General features: G+C 40.7%; 3 protein-coding genes and 1 non-coding gene across 6 annotated transcripts; 2 read left to right on the forward strand and 2 right to left on the reverse strand.

Moving 5' to 3' along the window:
- Positions 1–1,666: 1,666 nt before the first annotated feature.
- Positions 1,667–4,447, reverse strand: LOC103977113 (transcription factor bHLH62). 3 transcript variants are annotated; one of them, XM_009392533.3, is made up of 8 exons: positions 3,360–4,447; positions 3,121–3,276; positions 2,967–3,032; positions 2,834–2,902; positions 2,698–2,766; positions 2,416–2,595; positions 2,244–2,337; positions 1,667–2,152 (listed from the first exon to the last, which is right to left on the reverse strand). In XM_009392533.3, exons 1-8 carry the CDS (start codon positions 4,140–4,142, stop codon positions 2,112–2,114), a joined length of 1,458 nt encoding a protein of 485 aa, XP_009390808.2. In that variant the 5' UTR covers positions 4,143–4,447; the 3' UTR covers positions 1,667–2,111. The 3 variants fall into 3 exon arrangements, with proteins under 3 accessions (XP_009390808.2, XP_064970450.1, XP_064970438.1); XM_065114378.1 differs by having other exon boundaries at positions 3,399–4,378; XM_065114366.1 differs by having other exon boundaries at positions 2,244–2,595; positions 3,360–4,381.
- A 6,090-nt stretch (positions 4,448–10,537) lies between these two features.
- LOC103977112 (nuclear transport factor 2) lies at positions 10,538–16,431 on the reverse strand. The gene is made up of 9 exons (XM_009392532.3): positions 16,088–16,431; positions 15,871–16,008; positions 15,467–15,749; positions 15,142–15,380; positions 14,193–14,355; positions 13,977–14,098; positions 13,816–13,881; positions 11,377–11,443; positions 10,538–11,065 (listed from the first exon to the last, which is right to left on the reverse strand). Exons 1-9 carry the CDS (start codon positions 16,136–16,138, stop codon positions 10,872–10,874), a joined length of 1,323 nt encoding a protein of 440 aa, XP_009390807.2. The 5' UTR covers positions 16,139–16,431; the 3' UTR covers positions 10,538–10,871.
- Positions 16,432–16,605: 174 nt separating this feature from the next.
- On the forward strand, positions 16,606–16,678 carry TRNAA-AGC (transfer RNA alanine (anticodon AGC)). Its single transcript has one exon. It is a non-coding gene; the product is annotated as a tRNA-Ala (tRNA).
- Positions 16,679–16,844: 166 nt separating this feature from the next.
- Positions 16,845–18,846, forward strand: LOC108952308 (probable inorganic phosphate transporter 1-8). Its single transcript, XM_018823205.2, has one exon. It carries the CDS (start codon positions 17,022–17,024, stop codon positions 18,621–18,623), a length of 1,602 nt encoding a protein of 533 aa, XP_018678750.2. The 5' UTR covers positions 16,845–17,021; the 3' UTR covers positions 18,624–18,846.
- Positions 18,847–19,147: the final 301 nt, after the last annotated feature.

Raw genomic sequence — 19,147 nt, forward strand, 5'->3', positions numbered from 1 at the left:
AATTCCACTGCGGACATCAGACCTGCACTTTCATATGGAGGAAATGCTATCATGTCAAAGAGGCCAGAAGAAACTGCTCCTGCTGCCCTTGTCTCTCCACCATGATTGCAATCTCTGTGTGTTCATCTTTGGTTTTCAAGTTTCAGAAAACAGAACCTGATCCTCTCCATGGAACACCTCAAGGACATGGCTGACTGCAATGATTCAATGCATCTAAGCTAGCAGACAAAGTTGGATCCAACAGCTGCTGCAGCAAACCATGAAGGCAAAGGAAGACACAAGAAGATGATTCTGTCAATGGACTACTTTTGCTTGTAGTTCTGAGCTCGTCCTGGGTAGCTTTGGTGAACCCATCATCCACGGTTGAATGGATGCCATCAGTGGGAGCTGACAAGAACTCATCATCCACTGTTTGATGGACCAGTAAAACATTCTATCAACCTCACAGTTTCAACACCACACCTTTCAACTATTTCTTTTCCTTCTTTTTGGGCCAATGCTGTTAGATAAGTATTTTGAATTCCTTAACTAAAGTTTGGTTGGATGGATGAAAGAAAAAAAGAAAAGGAAACTAATGATTTTTTTCTGTTTTATAAATGTCCTAAACATCTCAAGATTTTAGTGTAGAATAGTGGTGAAGAAACACACTTTTTTTTTTTTTGTGATGTTTTTGGAAGCTCATTCTGGTAGATCTAAAGCTGAAATGAAATTAGGTTCTTTTATCCACATATATGCTTTTGGAATTAGTCTGTTTGAATGGTAAATTATATCTACAAAATGAGAAGAAAAAAAATTAGAAATTTATTTGTTATTATTCTTTTGGTATTGATAAGAAGAAGTAGGGGAATAAGATGTCTGTCTTGAGTAGAATAATGACTTAGATGACTTGTGATTTACGTAAGATCAAAAGGCAATGACAAAGGGAATGATGGTTGGTCCAATTGGGCATCACATCAGTAGGGAAAACATGCAATGATGCTGGTCCAAATGAGGTACGGCAGCAGGATACAAAGACACATGAACAACCCTGGCCTGCATCCTTCACCCTAATTCGGATGACTCCCACATCAAAGAGAGAAGCATCAGTTTTGCCTTCTACTTGCAGGGAAACCATGGCCGTGTCTTTTAGAGAGAGATCCATCTGAGGGGGAAGAGAACACTAGTAGAGTTCTTTCTTGGAGGTGCCTAACTTTGCCGGAATCAATCTAATCCACAAGTTCTTTAGTTTTTATCTTCTTTTTTCATCCTTTGATGAATCATAAATCTATATTAAAATAAACTTTTACGATTGATCATGAGAAAATAACTCGTATCGATAAATTTTTTTTTTTTTGCCTTATCGATTATCTCAATATAATTCCCGTCTAAGATATCTGTTAAGTTGATTTCATTTGACGACATCGAACATGTTCGACTCCGATAAGACATTTTTTATGATGATCAGTACTGTATTATCATAAGACATATTTAAAAAGTCTTTTTATAATGAGTTCTTAATATCATTACTCTTGTGATGGATGTTGATCACGAGGACGATTGTGTGTTTCTTTCAAACTTAATCATAATCATGATATAATTTAGATCTGCAATAATATATCACACCATTATGCCTTGACAAAGCCAAGTCTGAACTGACTCAATCTCTACCTCAGATTGATGACACTGATGCACAAGAAAAAGAGATCAGATTGGCTCCATCCTTTCATTCTGGCCTACCCTGACAGCATTGTGTACAGTACAAACAAGACGTAGGGAAAAAAGAATTAAGATGTAGGATCTCCCATTTCACTTGGAAGGCTTGCAGTGGACAAGACAGAAGCTGGAGAGAAAGAGAGAAGAGTTGCAGCAAAAACAAGCATGGGAGCTCCTTCATGAATCCACAATCAACAGCTCTCAACTCATGATAGTACAAAATTACATCATCATCATACTAAATTCCTCCACCCACTTTCACCTGTTTCAGTCTTTTGCTTGTGCTTCGTGGAGAAGTCTTCACATAAATTATGTGCTCAGAACAAATTGGTCATCAGATGAAATTTCATGATTGTGCTCCCAAGAAATATCTCACCTATATACAGAGAGGTCTTCTCTTTTGTCCGGAAATCAAGCAATCAGAGCTCAATTTTCATGTGATTTGCATGCATTATTTGGCCTGCATCGAAAGAAGAACATGCATCACATTTCCCCTAACATCTTGCATGAACATAATGAATCCAACCAACACTGGTTTCCATCACACTTACCGTGGAAACCCTGGGAGGAGATTGCAGCCTCCTGGTTCTGTCCAAGGCCGAGCTGAGCAACACTGTGCAGGTCATCCTCCCAATAATCCCCGACCTGTGAAAGATTAGCATATCGTTGATCCCAGAACTCATAATTCATGTCATTCTTCCATGTTACGGCTGCAATTCTTACATCCAGAGGAGCCGGTTGCAGATTCTGAGGCTGGCTCAAGGAGGATTCCAATGCATCCATGGAGAACTGTGCTTCAAGTCCAGAAGCTGCCTGAGGCCGATGAGCGTACGAGAACGATAAGTTCGTCGTCTCCACTGGATAAAGCGGCTGCGGCGTCGTCGTTCCATGCGCTTGATACATCTGAATTCGCAAGCCAAATCCGATGCAGGCATGCATGAGGAGTTGAGCTGATGAGTTCTCATGGAGCTCTGCAACTAAGGAGATCGTGAAAGCTAAGCTTACAAGTTTTGGAATGAGGAGTTCCATGTTGTCCAGCTGGGGATTCATAGTCGCCAGCTTCATCGACAAGAACTGAAACCGAAACATCAGAATTAAGATGAATTCCCAGCTCACGATGTCAAGCAAACGATGTCGATACCTCGACTTGCCGCTGCAGCGACTGCACATAGTTTATGATCTCATCCAGCATGACGGCTTTGCCGGTCACCTGCAGCTCCGAATTCATTACATGAAGCTAAGAATTCGTGGTCTGAGATCGCTGAAACATGTACCTTGTTGCAACCTGGCACGAGATCTTGCAGGAACTTCATCCTCTTGCTGATCTTTTCTCTCCTAACCTAGAGGAAGAAGGCAGTCACTGCATCAGAAACAGGGGATTCTGAAGCAGGAAATGGACATGGACAGTGGATGAGTTGTTCTTCTTACCCTCTCCGCGAGGCTGTGAGCGTCAGTGGCTTGTCCTCTTCTCGCCCGCACGTGGATGTAGTCCTTGAGAGGCTCCGGTGGCTTGGCGTCACTGTTCTTGCCATTCGATTCAGCTGCTTTGCAACGCTTGGCATCGGAGTTCTCCAGCTCTGTCATCTGCATTAGGAGGATCCTGGAAGATGGAATTACCACAAACATTTGGAAGAAGAAGCAGCACGGAGAGTCGATTTCGAGCGTACGCAAGGGGGATCGGTGGAAGAAGAGGATACAGGTGGCACCTTTCCCTTCCCCTTTGCAGCGGCCTTCCTCTTCCTTGCGTTGCTGTCGACGACGTCCCTCAAGGATGATGCCTCGGCCGTCACCCGGTCGGAGACCGACGACTCGTCCTGGCCATTGCCGAGCTCGGAATCCTCCGGCGTCAGAGATCCGCAGATTTTAGACATCAGCTCCATCTCCATTTGGGCAGGGCTCAGCATCGCGACCTCGTCGCCGGTCTCCGGAGCTGTCGTGCGAGATGCTGCACCTACCATTAGGGATTTGCTGCTCGAGACCCTTGAAAGGTTTCCAGGAGTCTCCGGGAGGCCGAATTGGACCGGGAAACCCGCGGAGCTCCTTCCTCCGCTGCGGGAGGCGGAGGACGTGAAGAGATGGGCTCCAGACAATGGATTCGCCGGCATCGGGAGGCCGCCTCTCCCCTGGTGCGAGCGATCCATCACGGAAAGATCGAGTTTTGGAGGGGAATTCAGACGGGTGCTGCGGCGTCGAGGACTCGGGGAGATCTCGCCGGAGTTACAGACGACCCCCAGCCGGCCGATGAGCTCCGCCGGGTGAGAGGACGGCGACGAGACGAGCGACCTGAGCGCCGACTGGAAGTCAGCTTCGTGGGTCATCGGCTGCCTCCATTTGAGATCGAGGAGGCACTGCGGCAACTGGCCGGCGGCTGAGGAGCCGGAATTCAACTCCGGCGGCACCAGGGCGTCGGCGGACTGCCAGTTTAGGCCCCAAACTCCCTCCTTTTCCATCCCCAAGTGGTACTACCAGACCGAAAAGTTCGACAAAAGAGCCAAGGTTGGATTTTTAAGAGAGAATTGGCGAGGCCAAAAGGTTTTTGAAGAGAAACGGAGGTGGTGGCGAGAGAGACGGAGAGAGAGAGAGAGAGAGAGAGAGAGGTGAGCACAAGCTTAAATGTGGGGAGGAGTGGAAGGGAAGAGGACAAGATGTGGTGGCGACTAACAGTGGTGATGGTGATGAAGAATTAATGTTCATCATGCTTCATTCTGTGTCCTCAACAATGAAAGATTAATGAAGAGAGAGAGAGAGAGAGAGAGAGAGGATTCATCTTTTTTGTGCTATGGTTGTGTTTGCTGATCAGAATTATATTTCTTTCTAAATTATTTAATTTAAATTTTTTTAATTATTTTTAAAGGTAGGAATAAAAGAATTTTACAGATTAATAGTAGAATATGATAAAAAAAGAATTGTTTTATTTGGTGATTATATTAATAACATTTCTGATCAGTATTGGAGGATGTGATATTTAGTTCACAGAAGCCTCATCATGTGATATGTACAATGGCTTATTCTTCTGATAAGTCTACTCTTTGGTGTTGAAGTCCTTAAAATTAGGCCTTTGTCTCCCAAAACCTACTGATTTCTTGATTTTTGAACATGTCATATAAACACAAAATCTAGCTAGGAATTATTAATATGATAATGGCATATATGATTCACTTATCATAGATTAAGGGTACCAATACTCATTCAATAATTTGATTGTGGATAATAGGATCATATACATACATACAAACATATATACATACATACATACATACATACATATATATATATATATATAATTAAATTAAGAATATTTTATTTATAATTTTTAGTAAAACTTTATTATGCCTTATTATATATATATATATATAATTAAGTTAAGAATTTTTATTTTTTATTTATAATTTTTAGTAAAACTTTGTTATGCCTTCTTTTATCGTTTCTCATATTAATAATACTAATTACAGCATTAGTGTGTAGATGTACTTATGAGAATAATATATATATATATATATATATATATATGACTTGGATTTAGCTTATGATAGAAGAAATCAGTGTGATGATAGTTGAAATTACTAGTGGTTGATAACATGTTGATGTATTAGTAAAGATTGAGAGTTGGAAATTTTATCTAATATATTTTGTATATTAAACATTAGTTAGGAGATTTACTTATTAAAAATCTAAAATCTCTCTCTAATTTTGTCATATCAAAGTAACTATCAGATCGTTGTTGTTGAAAGCATTCCATCACAAGATTGATTCTTAGGTGGCAAATAAGATGATTTAGTAGGCATAACATTAGCACTTTATATGATTGGATTGGAAAGTGAGCTCAAGAAAGTTAAAAATCCTACTAAAACTAGCTTAATTAAATTCAGTCACATCACTCTCTTCAATCTTCCTCTTAAGTTTAAAACCTACCTTAATTAATTTCACATCTCTCTCTCTCTCTCTCTGCACAAAACGAATCGGAGAAGGTGAGATTTTATTCCTTTGCAATCATTGGGGTTAGAATTCCGAAGGGAATTGGAAGGATGGAGCAGTGCAGTCAACAGTGGCTTTGGTCAATGAATTCGATTTATATTTTCTTTTAATTCAGATGTTATTATCCAAAATATTCTTAATTTTCACTTATTTATCTCTTAAATTTTTTTGAAATGATATTAACCCTTGCAACTTTTGGTTTAGTGTATTTATCCTTTGAAATATTAAGTTCCTTTGTATATAATTCTATCGCGAATATTCATCCGTAAAATTCAACGAAACGATCGATAATCAAAATTGAAGTTTGCTAAACTTAGTTTAAAAAATATATCTAAAATGCTCCAAATATTCTTAGCATCGAAAAGATTTATCCAGAATGTATTGTAAAAATATATATGACAAAATCTATTGTAAACAAGCTATCCATAATTTATTATTAATTACTTTTCTCTTCATTAAAATAAAGAAAAACCAAAGAAGAATGAAAAAAAAAAGTCTCTTAAACACTCACCAAATAATAACAATTAATTAGCATAAAAAACATTTCGATCAGTAAATCTCTTGAGATATCTAAGTTGGTTAATGCATTGTTGCACAAGAAAGATCTCAAGTCCGAGTCCTTCGTACGAGCGTCATATGCGTTATTTAACATAATAAAAATATATTTTAATTTTAAAAAATAATAAAGACAGACAACTCAATCTTCATGTGTGGAAAAAGATATATTCATATTTAAATTCAGATATTATTATTTTTTTTTTCCAACTAATCATTATGTGACATGTCCCCTACTAATTAATATATTAGACCGATTGAATACTATAGGGCTAGTAACTTTTGCTTGACAAGTTAAGTTTTCCTTCCTTTGATTGCTCATCTTTTGATTTGGAACAGTTCCAAATGATCCACTTGACCCACTTGTTTTGTAAGAACCATTGAAGGCAGCACCACTTTGGAAGAGAGCTCTTGGTTTCTGGGATAAGGCAGGCAACATGTAATCCTTCAGCTTTGATGAAGACTTACCATCCTCTTTGACTCCAGCTAAGAAAGGAGTCTCTCTCTCTCTTGCAAAGCACTCCCATCACTTGCTCTCATTCCCTGCCAAATCTCCTTTCAACTGATGGTTCATGCTTCCTCATATGATGATACAAACTGCACATGTGATCCATACCTGATGAGCAATATTAATGAGGCAAAGGACAAAAGATTATTTTGTCCTTGCTCCTGGTGAAGCTCTTGTTGTTGGGGCCTTTTCTTTGTTGATCTGATGATGAAATATGCCCATTATTTTTCATTGTGTAGTTGCATGATTTGATTGGTCTGGGTTGTGCATGGTTTTGTTGTCTTTGTCTCTCTGCATTATCAACTTCCAAACCTTTCTCAAGATGACCTGTTCATTTATCTCAGAGATAAATCCAGAGAAGATTGTCTTGGCCTGTAACAAAACAACATCTTTGTTTGAATTATTTTTTACTTTATAGTAAGGTTTTCTTATTTCTCTCTCTACTGCTTTGGCCTTAGGTTCTCCAAATCTCTCTTCAGTGCAATGTTCTTTTCCTTGATGTGCAGTAAGGTAAAATGTTGTTAGTTCTGCCGATAGTGTCATCCAATCTGTCAATTAGGTAAAATGGCATTCTCAACAAAATCATACACATTGTAAGGCTAGTGGAAGACTTGAAGTTTCTGCATTGATAGATTTATTATCAGTTCAAAATTCTTGTGATCAAATTCACAACACCGGTTGAGTCAAACACAAATCAGAAGCTAAATGAATCATCATCTTACATGGTTTTGAAGGAGGATTAGTTACAGCACACATACCTCCCTTCCAATCAAGCTTCAAAAGTTCTACATTTTAGGTGCATGTATGTCTCAAATAATTTCCCTATGAATGATCCCCTTCCCTTCATTGGGTTGGATAACATGGAATTCAATCATTGAAATTTATGGACCCATGTGTTATGCAGCTTTAATATCTCTAGGTGGTGGATAGAGAGGGACTATAAAGAGCTAAAAGAAGACATGGGGGAGGACACTTGCCACTCCTTTAATGGCTGGACCATTCATAGACTAATACAACAAGAAGAAGAAGTAGGACGACTGGTGGGGTTTCTCCTCGGTTCTCAAATCTGAATCAGAGGGTGTCACTGGAAAATGATGAACTTTGTGTCCTAAGCAAAGCTGTGGCAGAAAGAGTGACAGAATTTATACTGATTGGATAATCTGTGGGATTTGTGCATTATTTTTCTTAACTAAGATGAGGGAGAGAGAAAGCAAGGGAGTGTTGTATGAATCAAACAAGAAAAGAGAGACACTTGACATGGTGGCAAGGAGGAGAAGAGAATGGTGCTGCATGCTCAACCCCTCAACCATAATCAAAACCTAATTAGAATTCCATACTTTCTTCCCAAAGATTCTTATACTACTTTTTAACTCGAGTGGCACGAGACTAGATGGAGCTCTAGAGTTAGATCACCTCTTTAACATGGATATTTGCATACATAATTTTACGAGCGATGCTTTAGTAATAAGATCGCTCTAAGCAACCAAGCAAAGTATCTATTTATAATGCTAAAAAAGTATTAATGTTCTATTATTATATTATGTTTACGCAATCCCAAACTTACATTTCGATGAAGCGACCATAATAGTTTATTCCTGCATTAGCTTGTCACTAATCTAATTTTTTTAGATTACATGGTCTCGCTAATAAGATTAGTTCTCGCTAAGTTCCTCATGATAGCGAAGCTATGATAACATTGTCATCCAATATGACAAGAAGAACTGATCGAACTGTTGAAGCTCTTGAGACATACCAAGAGTTGGTACTGTCATCTTACCGATTGCTTTGCAAACATGATTACATGGTCAAGACCAGTACGAACAACGAGCATCATCACTCTGTTGGAAGAAGACTAACTAACCTACACCAAGTTTTCTGTGTTTATTTTAGGACACAACAGGCTGAGAAGGATTAGAAAATGGTACAATATACTTGTTGTCTGGTGTGTTTCCATGCAGACTCTCAAGAACAGGAGGGCTGAGATAAATAAGTGCAGACAGAATCTGGTGAAGATCTAACCACCACTCTGCATGGACAAACTCCTCAGCGTAATCATAGGAAGAAGAACTGCGACATCATTCCCCCAACATCCCTTCCATCCTCCTACTTGCCTTTGTTCGTCAACGTACAACATTGCAAATTAATGTCTGACACAAACCTTATTTAATGTGCCTCTTCCAATCAAAGCTTCGATGATGCTCCTCTTTTGGTGCGTGTATGTCTCATGTAAATCCATATGAATGCTCCCTTGAATCGGGTTGGATAACATGGCCTTCGATCATTGAAATATGTAGAGAGACCCATGTGTTTGTGTAGTTTTTAATATCCCTCTGTGTGAGCCAAGAGCGGGACACTTTGCCACTGTCTCAATCGTCACATCATTCATAGAAGAGGCACAATGTGAAGACATAGGACAAGATTGGTGGGCTTTCCCCCTCAGTTCCCAAATCTGAATTATAAATCTATAGAGAGAGAGAGAGAGAGAGAATTCAACCATTATGGTGGCTCTCTTCGAAAGCTACAGTGGAGGTCTGACAAAAACATCCCAGCTTCTCCAACACGTACATAGAGAGAATTCAACCATTATGAGCATAAGCTGAAGCTTGTAAAAAAAGTTTGTACACAGAAAACATGTCTAAAAATGTCAAATTTCAGCAATGCTGATAACATTGGATGACTTATGTCCTAACAATTGATGAAGATTCTATACTATCTAAACTAGGCTTTCATTGGTCCTATCATCATGTACTCAAATTTCTGTATTCAGTGAGGAAAACATAGAAATAAGATTGATTGATGCAGTAAGTAATAGAAAGATGGAAATCCATGTAAAAGAAGCTCTCACACAGTAGTAATAATATGCTCAGGTTTAGGGCTTACTTATGGTTGTTCTATTACAAGTACACATAAAAGATAGATAGTCAGTCACCTGACAGAGGATGTAAAACTCCATCACATCATATGCAACTGGATCTTAAAAAATGCACAGTAGCAGTTAATAAATCCGAGAAAACAATGGCAGGTTGCTCAAGAAAAAATTGCCACTGCTCACCTGACATTTCTTAGCCTAATCCACATTTAACTCAAGTACTCATAGAGTACATCCGTACCATGTAAAAGAAAAAAAAAAGAAGAAGCATACAACAACATCAATATGAGAAATAAAGAACAAGAAGACGATTTTTTTAACTAACACCACACAAGTTTATGCTGCAAACAACATCAATATGAGAAATAAAGAACAAGAAGATGATTTTTTTAACTAACACCACACAAGTTTATGCTGCAAACAACAACAAAGCGATGAGGTCCCAAGCTTCTTATATATTCAAGTAGAAATTTCTTATATATGTTCAGGACAAAACCTTCTTATATATTCAAGTAGAAATTTCTTGAAAACAAAAACATGTGTATATATATGTATATATAAATGTATATGTATGTATGTATGTATGTATGTATGTATGTATATACATATATATACTTATCTTTGCATCCTTTTCTAACTGCTCTAAATATATTTTGCATCAAGATACCAAAAATTATCTGGAAAACACAGCAATTCATGAACATAGACTACATACACCTAAAGGGGGTTACAACATTACAAGATCTCCGAGATAATATTAAGTAAAGATCAATAAGACAACCAGGCTCCACAATGCCACTTGAAAGAAAACATTGCTATACTACTTCTGACCACATCAACGAAACAAAACAATTGTACTATTACTTCCGACCAAATCAACAATTTAAAAATAATTTTCAATAGTCACACATGCTGAGATCCATTAATAACAAAGAGGGTAGAGAACAGTAATCCTACTACATTAAAATTACAAAGAGAATCAAAAACTACATTAAGGCATTATGAAAAGGAGGAAATATAGCAACTTGTAGCCCTCAAATAACATTCTCATGGTATCATACTCTACAGTCACCTTTAAAATTTTGTTCCATGTAGTGTCGCTAGCAAAAATAGTATGAAAAAACAAAAGAAGACTTCCCATCCTATAAAATGCTCTTAAATTCTTGCTCACTTGAAACCGCAATACCACCGATGCAATCCTGGTGATTCAATTTTTGTGCAACCCGTAATGGCTGATGAAACAGTGCTGAATCACTACTCAGATCCATGTGCTCAAACCCTCTGGTACCCAACATCACTTCTGCGATTTGAAGATCTTCCCCTACCCCCACCTCTACTTCCAAAATCAGGTCGAGCATTGTAATCCCCTCTACCATAACCCCTCCCACCACCATAGTAACCACGTCCTCTCCCATCATTGTAGAACCCACCCCCTCTATCAGGTGCAAATCTTCCTCTGTTGCTAACTGCAGAAATCAAATATTGGAGTGATTTACTGGAATATAGACAATATAGTCACTATCAAATTGAAAATTAAAGGGTTGAGGCCATTCACCATCAGTGACCAGTGTTGCAGTTTGAAGTGCAAGATAAAGCAAAATAACTAAACTTATAATGAACCGCTTACTGTGCTGATGGTGAAAACAAGAATTACTGGAAAACTCCACTTACGTTTACATTACAATTGAAAAGAAAACTAACTAAATTAAGAATGAACAGAGAGAAAGTAAAGAATAAGCTATCCATGCACAGGCCTAGAATAGAGTCAAAAACTTGCCTCGTGAACCAGTAGTCCTCTTTTCCTCAACATAAGCTTGGCGACCACCAATTATTACGGGTGAGGCCTGCAATTTGAAGAAAATAATCAATACAAACATTTCTTTCTCAATCTTGAATAATTATACAAGTACTCTGATCCCATAAATGGTTATTCTGACCAGCTTCCATCAGTTCCACATATTCTTTTATTATGGGAATTGATAAATACATAGAATAAGATACCACTTCACTTGAGGCTTCACCACTGTATAAAAAATTCTCCCCTTTCTAACAACTGATTCTGATTAAGCATCAGTCGTTGTCATGGTTCTATACCTAGATAAATTAGTTATACTGAGAGACTATATGGCATATGCTAAATTTTACAAATAAGAATTAAATTTATCTGTAAGGACAACCATTTCAAACTAATTTTGATAGCCATAATGACAACATTATACCCTTCCAGGATTACAATAGCAATTTACCATACTTTTCATGATGCATACTCACTTGCTAACTGACTAAACCATAGCTAACAAAGCTTATTAGAGTTCCCTTTTTCTTATCAATAATGATATATACTTAAATCCATCAGATATTTGCAAGTCAAAACTGACACCCCACAATTTACCAGAACTATTCAGTGTTGACTGTAAGATTCCTTTAGGCACTTGTGCAAACTACATCAAATATTAATTAAAATCTTAATAGATAGTATTCCATAAACATGGAAGCTCAGTTTAACCCTGAAACGTAGGTATTATGACGCAGCAGAAACACTCAAAAGGAGCTTTTCGAAAAAGGCAAAATATAGCATTTTAAGCAGACATCATCTTCTAGGCAATCCCAGCAACCAACCGAGGTCCAACAATCTACTCAAAATTGCACCATCCTTTTTGTTAATTCCCAAACATGGTAAACGATAGTTGCAGGGACAAAACTTCAGTAATTCCTTGTTCTCAGTTCTCTATAACTTGACTAAGTTTTCACAGAAATCCTTGTTATACCAGTTATGCTGTTTGAAATGGTCAAAATAATTCTTTTGGGCATAATCACTAAGAATATCTACCTAATATACCATCATTCCTACACTCCATTGGTTCATAGCTGCTTGCAAACTATCCTGTTTTGGGACACAGGTATACAGAGCAATGAGAATCAAGAGAATAAAAAGGCTAAACTGCCAGATGTTAGCTATTATATAAAAGCACCATCATGATATAAAAAGGTCGAAGTCACTCTTGAATAGGAACGTGAAGATAAAGCACAACTTAAGCTAATTAACCAGCTTACTAATAAGCTAAAACTTAAATCAATACATATCATTTTAGAATAGACCAATCACTAAAAATCATTTAGATATAGAAAAGCTGGGCCAATTAAAAAATAAGCTAAAATACATACGAAAATCACTAAAAATAGAAAATAATTTTTCTAGGCTTCAACTTGATGAAACTGAGTCACATCAGTTTCTCAGGAAGATGCAATACAAGCCATGCTAAAAAGTCCCTAGGAGAAGTTTCACAGTATACCTACAAAACCCCAAAAAAAAAATCAATGAGGCAAGCAAGAAAGCCAAAGGTGCTAAAACAGAAAAAGATAAACATAAGCAAAATAACCACACAGAACTAAATTAGATTCACAAGGTACAAGAAGCATAGAAACTAGAACGCAGATTTAAGCCTCCAACAAATTGCACAATGTAATCATAATGACAACCAGCGCTGGCAAAAAGATAAAGAACTACATAGAAAATTAATCACATAAATTGAGCAAAATCAGTTATTAATACAAATTGTACCTTTAACTTTCATCAAAGAAACAGAACCATAAAGGAAGTTGGCAAGGATCACCAGAACTAGTAACCTATACTCTGCTGAGATTGCCACTCATATCTAAAGCTTTCAGTGGATACTAACAGCCTGACCACCAACCTAAATACAAGCTAATGCTTCTGGGCCTCCACCATGGATCCCATGAAGTTATCAGGTGTTGCGTACAGATCATTAAGTCATAAACATGTTTAATCTATTAGTCTAGGGATGCAAGCAAATCCATACATGGAAACTGAAAATTCCAGTAAGTTAATATTAACTACATGCATTTTGTAGAAATAAATAAACAAACATGATTGTCACTTGGAATATTTGATAAGCATGATCCAAAAAAGACATGCGTAGTATAAATTGTTCGACTTGATGTACAACCTACATGACAATTGACTGCAAACCAAAGATCAAGTTTAGAACCTCATATCCATCTTAGTATGTGTTAAACTTTCAGTGCACAAACAGGTTTGTATTCAGTACCCTCTAGCCAGATTCTGAACACTTAGCTCTTCTTGGATAGGAACTGGATTGATACTTCATGGATACAGTCTAAATTTTACTCGATAACAATGTTAGTCATTGTTTAGGCAGCATGCAGTGAACAAACAAGACATATATAGTTATACCTCTATTGCACTTTGAACAGCACTAACAGCCTCAAGCTCCACAAAACCAAAACAGAAACCTTGCAGCTGCAGATGATTCAAAATTAGTTTTTGAGAATACTTCAAATTAGAAGTGGTAGGTGAATTGAAATCATATCAAAGAACAGGAAATAAAAGAGAACCTTATGACTTCTAACTTGTATGCCACCGGACTTGATGGCACCAAACTTCTTGAACTCCTCTTCAAGTTGAGCAGGGGTTGCATCCAAAGGTAAATTTTTCACATATATGGAATAACCATCAGCTGTAAAGAAGCATATAAGGGATATAAATCAAAACAGATAGTTATCATGCAGTTGAGAAATTGAATTTTTAGCTTGATACAGAAGCATTATTACCCTCTGCCTCTTGCATAATGCTGCTTTCTGCAGCATTAAAACTGGATGCAGGCACATCAGCTGCTGGAGTAGGGAGTGCCTGTGACTCTGCTTTAATCGATGTAGGCCTAGAAGGAATACGTGCTGGAACAAATGCAGAAGAACTACCTTTTAATATTTTCACCTGCATCCATAATCCAACAAGATATTTTCACAACTAGATTCTTCTAACATGGTTCAGCTAACAACACAAGAACTTATTATCTATTTATAGGTTGGCTGAATTGTTAGTTAGAAAATTCAATGTATCCTCAATAAAGTTGTGTTGTACTTCCAAATAAAAACTTCTATGACAGATTGTGCTGCAAACTTTGCTTCAAGTCCTCGAATGTAGATATGCTGCATAGTCCAATTTCAACTCATGATATTACATAATTGGTGTTGCATCATCTGTTCACATAGAGAGGAAGATAAGGGAATAACGGTCATACCACTAAACTGCCCAAAAAATCACCCATGAGTTTAAGTATACAATTAATGCCAAGTTTCACATCATGATCATTTAATCTGAAAGGCATCAAGTTTATGACACTATTATCTATCTATAATGCTCAGGCTTTAATATAGAAAAGATAGTTTACTAATTAGTCTTAAGACAAATTTGATCATAGGTTTCTTGCTAAAAGGAGTGTTACATAGATTACCAATTGGCATAATTAGCCTTAAGACAAATTTGATGATAGGTTTCAAGCTATAAGGAGTGTTGCAAGGATTACCAATTGGCATCAATATGTTGCTTGCTAAAACAGAGTTGGATAAACAAACAAAGACACTCATATCAACTCTATTTGTTTAATTTTATCAACAAGTGGGAATGCCCTGAGACTATAACAGCTACACGCTTAAGTTGTCACATGTAGCATGCATGACTGAATTGGCATTATGATGTATGTTCAAATTAGACACTTACAATTGAAGCATATGATTTCTTTGGCAACTCTTCTTGGGTCGTCACAGCACGTGATTCAACCACTGCTGTTTGACAAGTGTTTGGAGCTTCATTAATCACCTCCCCCATGGGTTCTTCCTCTTCTACTACCTCCCCATTGTCTGAAGGATTATAGACTTCCACCTCGCTCACGCCCTCATCTTCTACTGCCGATGGGGACGTTTGTTCCAGGGCGTGCTGCTCCTTTTGTGTTGGGGAACCTGCAAGTCAAAAGCAATAAGCCTTGATATTTCCAAATAAAGCAGTCAAAAAGACATGAGAACCGCAAGGTCTTTGCAAGACAAACCATGCTCCGGTACATGTGGTGCACTAGTACCATTCACCAAGCCTTGGTGCTCTGGCTGGTTGTCTGCCTCTTCCACGAACCTAAATATGTCATTCAAGACATAGTAACCCTTGTCCTGGGGAGCAAGAAAGAAAGACTGGGTGAAGTCTCTCTTAACAGTGTCCTCTCCAGTGAGGAACCCGGTCACAAGAACAATCACCCCACCGCCAAGAGATTCTTGGGCATCCACCGATTTCGTCTCCACTCTAACAAAGCCGATAGACAATATCTTCTCATTGATCGCCTGCATCCCGTTCAACAATCAGTTCATGTCATTAAAAATGAGAACTCTCAGCTGCAAGATTCCATCCTTGAAAAGAAGCGTGCAACCCGACTGAAAATTCGAGCCTTTTTTGTACACTCACCTCGGTGGTGGTGATCAAGCTCATGGCGCCATGGGCATCCGGCCGGCCGAGCTTGCTGCTCTCCTGGTAGAACCGGTAGACCAGCTCGGGCGACTGATGAAGGATATGGTAGTACTGCTGAACAAACGCGTTCCCCACCTGCACCACCAGCCTTCAAGTCACAGACAGCATCGAGACAAGAAAGAGAGGCAAGACAAAACAGAGACGAATCCCCTACCACTTGAGCCGACAACGGGGATCGGCCGGCGACCGACGGCTGGACGGCCATTTCGCGAGGGGTAAGCTCGAGGGAGGTCCGGTGAAACCCTAGCAACGGATCCGAATGCCGCCGGCAGGGAGGATAGATGCGAGGACGAAGGCGAGGGTAGGGCGGGACAGGCTACCTTACAGGGAGCGGTCTGCTACACGTCCGAAGGGCGGGGGAAGGAAGGAACTGCTCGTTGCTTGGGGGCGCGCGCGTCTCTCTCCCACCTTCCGGTTCCTTTTTCTAGGGTTTGGAGCATGTGGCCGGGAAAGGGTGAGATGCGTTAGCCTCCTCGTTTCGACTAGACACGTGAGACATGTGGTCGGCTAGAACCCACACGGCCTCGGTTGCGGAAACGTGAGTCGCGGGCGGAATAACGTTGGCGATTGGCTGGGGAGCGCGCCTCTGTTGACCGTCGGATCACGGGATCTGTACTTGATAGCCAGATTATATCACGTACTTAGTTATTCTAACCTATCCTAAGATAACACGGGGATGTAGCTCAGATGGTAGAGCGCTCGCTTAGCATGCGAGAGGTACGGGGATCGATACCCCGCATCTCCAATTACTAAAATTTTCTATATTATTATAAAATAATTTTATAAATAAAAACATATCTATTTTTTCTTCCTCAAATAATTTTCCTTCAAAATTATAGTTGTTATAAAATTACCATAAAATTACCATAGGTTTTCGGTCCTCTGTTTTCCAAGAACGAGATCGAGTTAGGGTGCGAATACGTTTTCGACTTAAGTGAGGAGTCGGTCATCTCTTCCATAAATTGGGGTCTCCTTCCCTCGAGTCATCACCATCAAGGGGTGAAAGATCTGTGCCGACAAGGAGTAGAAGGTCTGCCATCCTCGAAAGTGTTTGGCTGAGAAGGAGGCGTAGGGAAAGCACGGCAACAATGGCCGGGGAGCAGCTCCAAGTGCTCAACGCTCTCGACGTCGCCAAGACGCAGTGGTACCATTTCACGGCCATCGTCATCGCCGGCATGGGCTTCTTCACCGACGCCTACGACCTCTTCTGCATCTCCCTCGTCACCAAGCTCCTCGGCCGCATATACTACTTTGACGCCAGCTCGGCCTCCCCCGGCACGCTCCCGCCCAACGTGTCCGCGGCCGTGAACGGCGTCGCCTTCTGCGGCACCCTCTCCGGCCAGCTCTTCTTCGGGTGGCTCGGGGATAAGCTCGGCCGGAAGAAAGTCTACGGCATGACCCTTACGATGATGGTTATCTGCTCCGTCGCCTCCGGGCTCTCCTTTGGCCACACCGCCAAGGGCGTCATGGCCACCCTCTGCTTCTTCCGCTTCTGGCTCGGATTCGGCATCGGTGGCGACTACCCCCTCTCCGCCACCATCATGTCGGAGTACGCCAACAAGAAGACTCGCGGCGCCTTCATCGCCGCCGTCTTCGCCATGCAGGGCTTCGGGATCCTCGCCGGCGGCATCGTCGCGATCGTCGTTTCTGCCGCCTTCAAGAGCCGCTTCGACGCGCCGGCCTATGCCGTCGACCGTGCCGGCTCCACCGTGCCGGAGGCCGACTACATTTGGCGTATAATCCTCATGCTTGGCGCCCTCCCGGCGGCCCTGACGTATTACTGGCGGATGAAGATGCCCGAGACCGCGCGGTACACCGCCCTGGTGGCCAAGAACGCGAAGCAGGCGGCCGCCGACATGTCGAAGGTCCTCCAGGTGGAGATCGTGGTGGAGCAGAACGAAGCCGCCAGGGAGGAGGCCAACAGCTTCGGCCTCTTCTCCAGAGAGTTTGCCCGCCGCCACGGCCTCCACCTCGTCGGCACCGCCACCACCTGGTTCCTCCTCGACATCGCCTTCTACAGCCAGAACCTGTTCCAGAAGGACATCTTCAGCGCCATCAACTGGATTCCCAAGGCGGCGACCATGAATGCCATCGAGGAGGTGTTCCGGATCGCCCGGGCGCAGACGCTCATCGCGCTCTGCGGCACCGTTCCGGGCTACTGGTTCACCGTGGCCTTCATCGACATCATCGGCCGGTTCGCCATCCAGATCATGGGATTCTTCTTCATGACCGTCTTCATGCTCGGCCTGGCCATCCCCTATCACCACTGGACCACCAAGGGCAACCACATCGGCTTCGTCGTCGTGTACGCCTTCACCTTCTTCTTCGCCAACTTCGGGCCCAACAGCACCACCTTCATCGTGCCGGCGGAGATCTTCCCCGCGAGGCTGCGGTCCACGTGTCACGGCATCTCTGCAGCCGCGGGCAAGGCCGGGGCCATGGTGGGCGCGTTCGGGTTCCTGTACGCGGCGCAGAGCAGGGACCCGGCGAAGAGGGACAAGGGCTACCCGGCCGGCATCGGCGTGCGGAACGCGCTCTTCGTGCTGGCGGCCTGCAATCTTCTGGGCCTCGTCTTCACCTTCTTGGTTCCAGAACCAAAGGGGAAGTCGCTCGAGGAAATGTCCGGAGAGAACGAAGCCGAGGAGCTGATGGAGTCGGTGGCTCCTCACAGCAGACCGCCGCCTGTTTAAGACCATTTAGCTTCTTCACGTACTCAAAAACTTAAAGCTTATTTCTAGTCAATAATAATAATAATAATAATAATTAGTTTTGGGAAGTTAATGAATCGGTTAGGTCGAACCAATTCATCAATTTGATTAGGTTCGACTAAACCAAATCTCTCGGTTTGATCTAATCGGTTTTCTTATTAGCCTTTTTCTTTAAATAAAAAAAACGACGAATAATTTCTGCTTTTGCTTTCTTGTTTCAGTTAAGATTATAACAAAAACGTTTTTGCTTTTGTATTTTATTTCCCTTCAAAATTTAGGCCCAAGAAAAAGCAAAACTTGAATGATGTGAACATTCTATGAGAGATATGTAGATTAGTTGGTTAGTATAAAAGATGTGGAAATGAATCAAGTAATATTAATAAAAAAAATATAATAATTGTTTTCTGAAACAAAAATAAAATAATAAAATATCCTTTGGGATTGAGAGTGTCAATCACATGAACGTTCTCCATCAATCACAATGTGCATGTAATAAATACTAAGCA

This window comes from Musa acuminata, chromosome BXJ1-3 (genome assembly GCF_036884655.1).
Source record: "Musa acuminata AAA Group cultivar baxijiao chromosome BXJ1-3, Cavendish_Baxijiao_AAA, whole genome shotgun sequence".
NCBI classification, from domain to species: Eukaryota; Viridiplantae; Streptophyta; class Magnoliopsida; order Zingiberales; family Musaceae; genus Musa; species Musa acuminata.

Coding starts and splice junctions, on each gene's coding strand:
- LOC108952308 (XM_018823205.2), top strand. CDS start 17,022: ATGGCCGGGGAGCAGCTCCAAGTGCTCAACGCTCTCGACGTCGCCAAG.
- LOC103977113 (XM_065114366.1), bottom strand. CDS start 4,142: ATGGAAAAGGAGGGAGTTTGGGGCCTAAACTGGCAGTCCGCCGACGCC. Junction 2,903..2,966: donor TCGTGCCAGGTTGCAACAAG/GTACATGTTTCA, acceptor TCGGAGCTGCAG/GTGACCGGCAAAGCCGTCAT. Junction 2,596..2,697: donor AACTCCTCATTCCAAAACTT/GTAAGCTTAGCT, acceptor TTGCGAATTCAG/ATGTATCAAGCGCATGGAAC.
- LOC103977112 (XM_009392532.3), bottom strand. CDS start 16,138: ATGGCCGTCCAGCCGTCGGTCGCCGGCCGATCCCCGTTGTCGGCTCAA. Junction 16,009..16,087: donor CCCCGTTGTCGGCTCAAGTG/GTAGGGGATTCG, acceptor CTGGTGGTGCAG/GTGGGGAACGCGTTTGTTCA. Junction 13,882..13,976: donor TACAAGTTAGAAGTCATAAG/GTTCTCTTTTAT, acceptor AATCATCTGCAG/CTGCAAGGTTTCTGTTTTGG.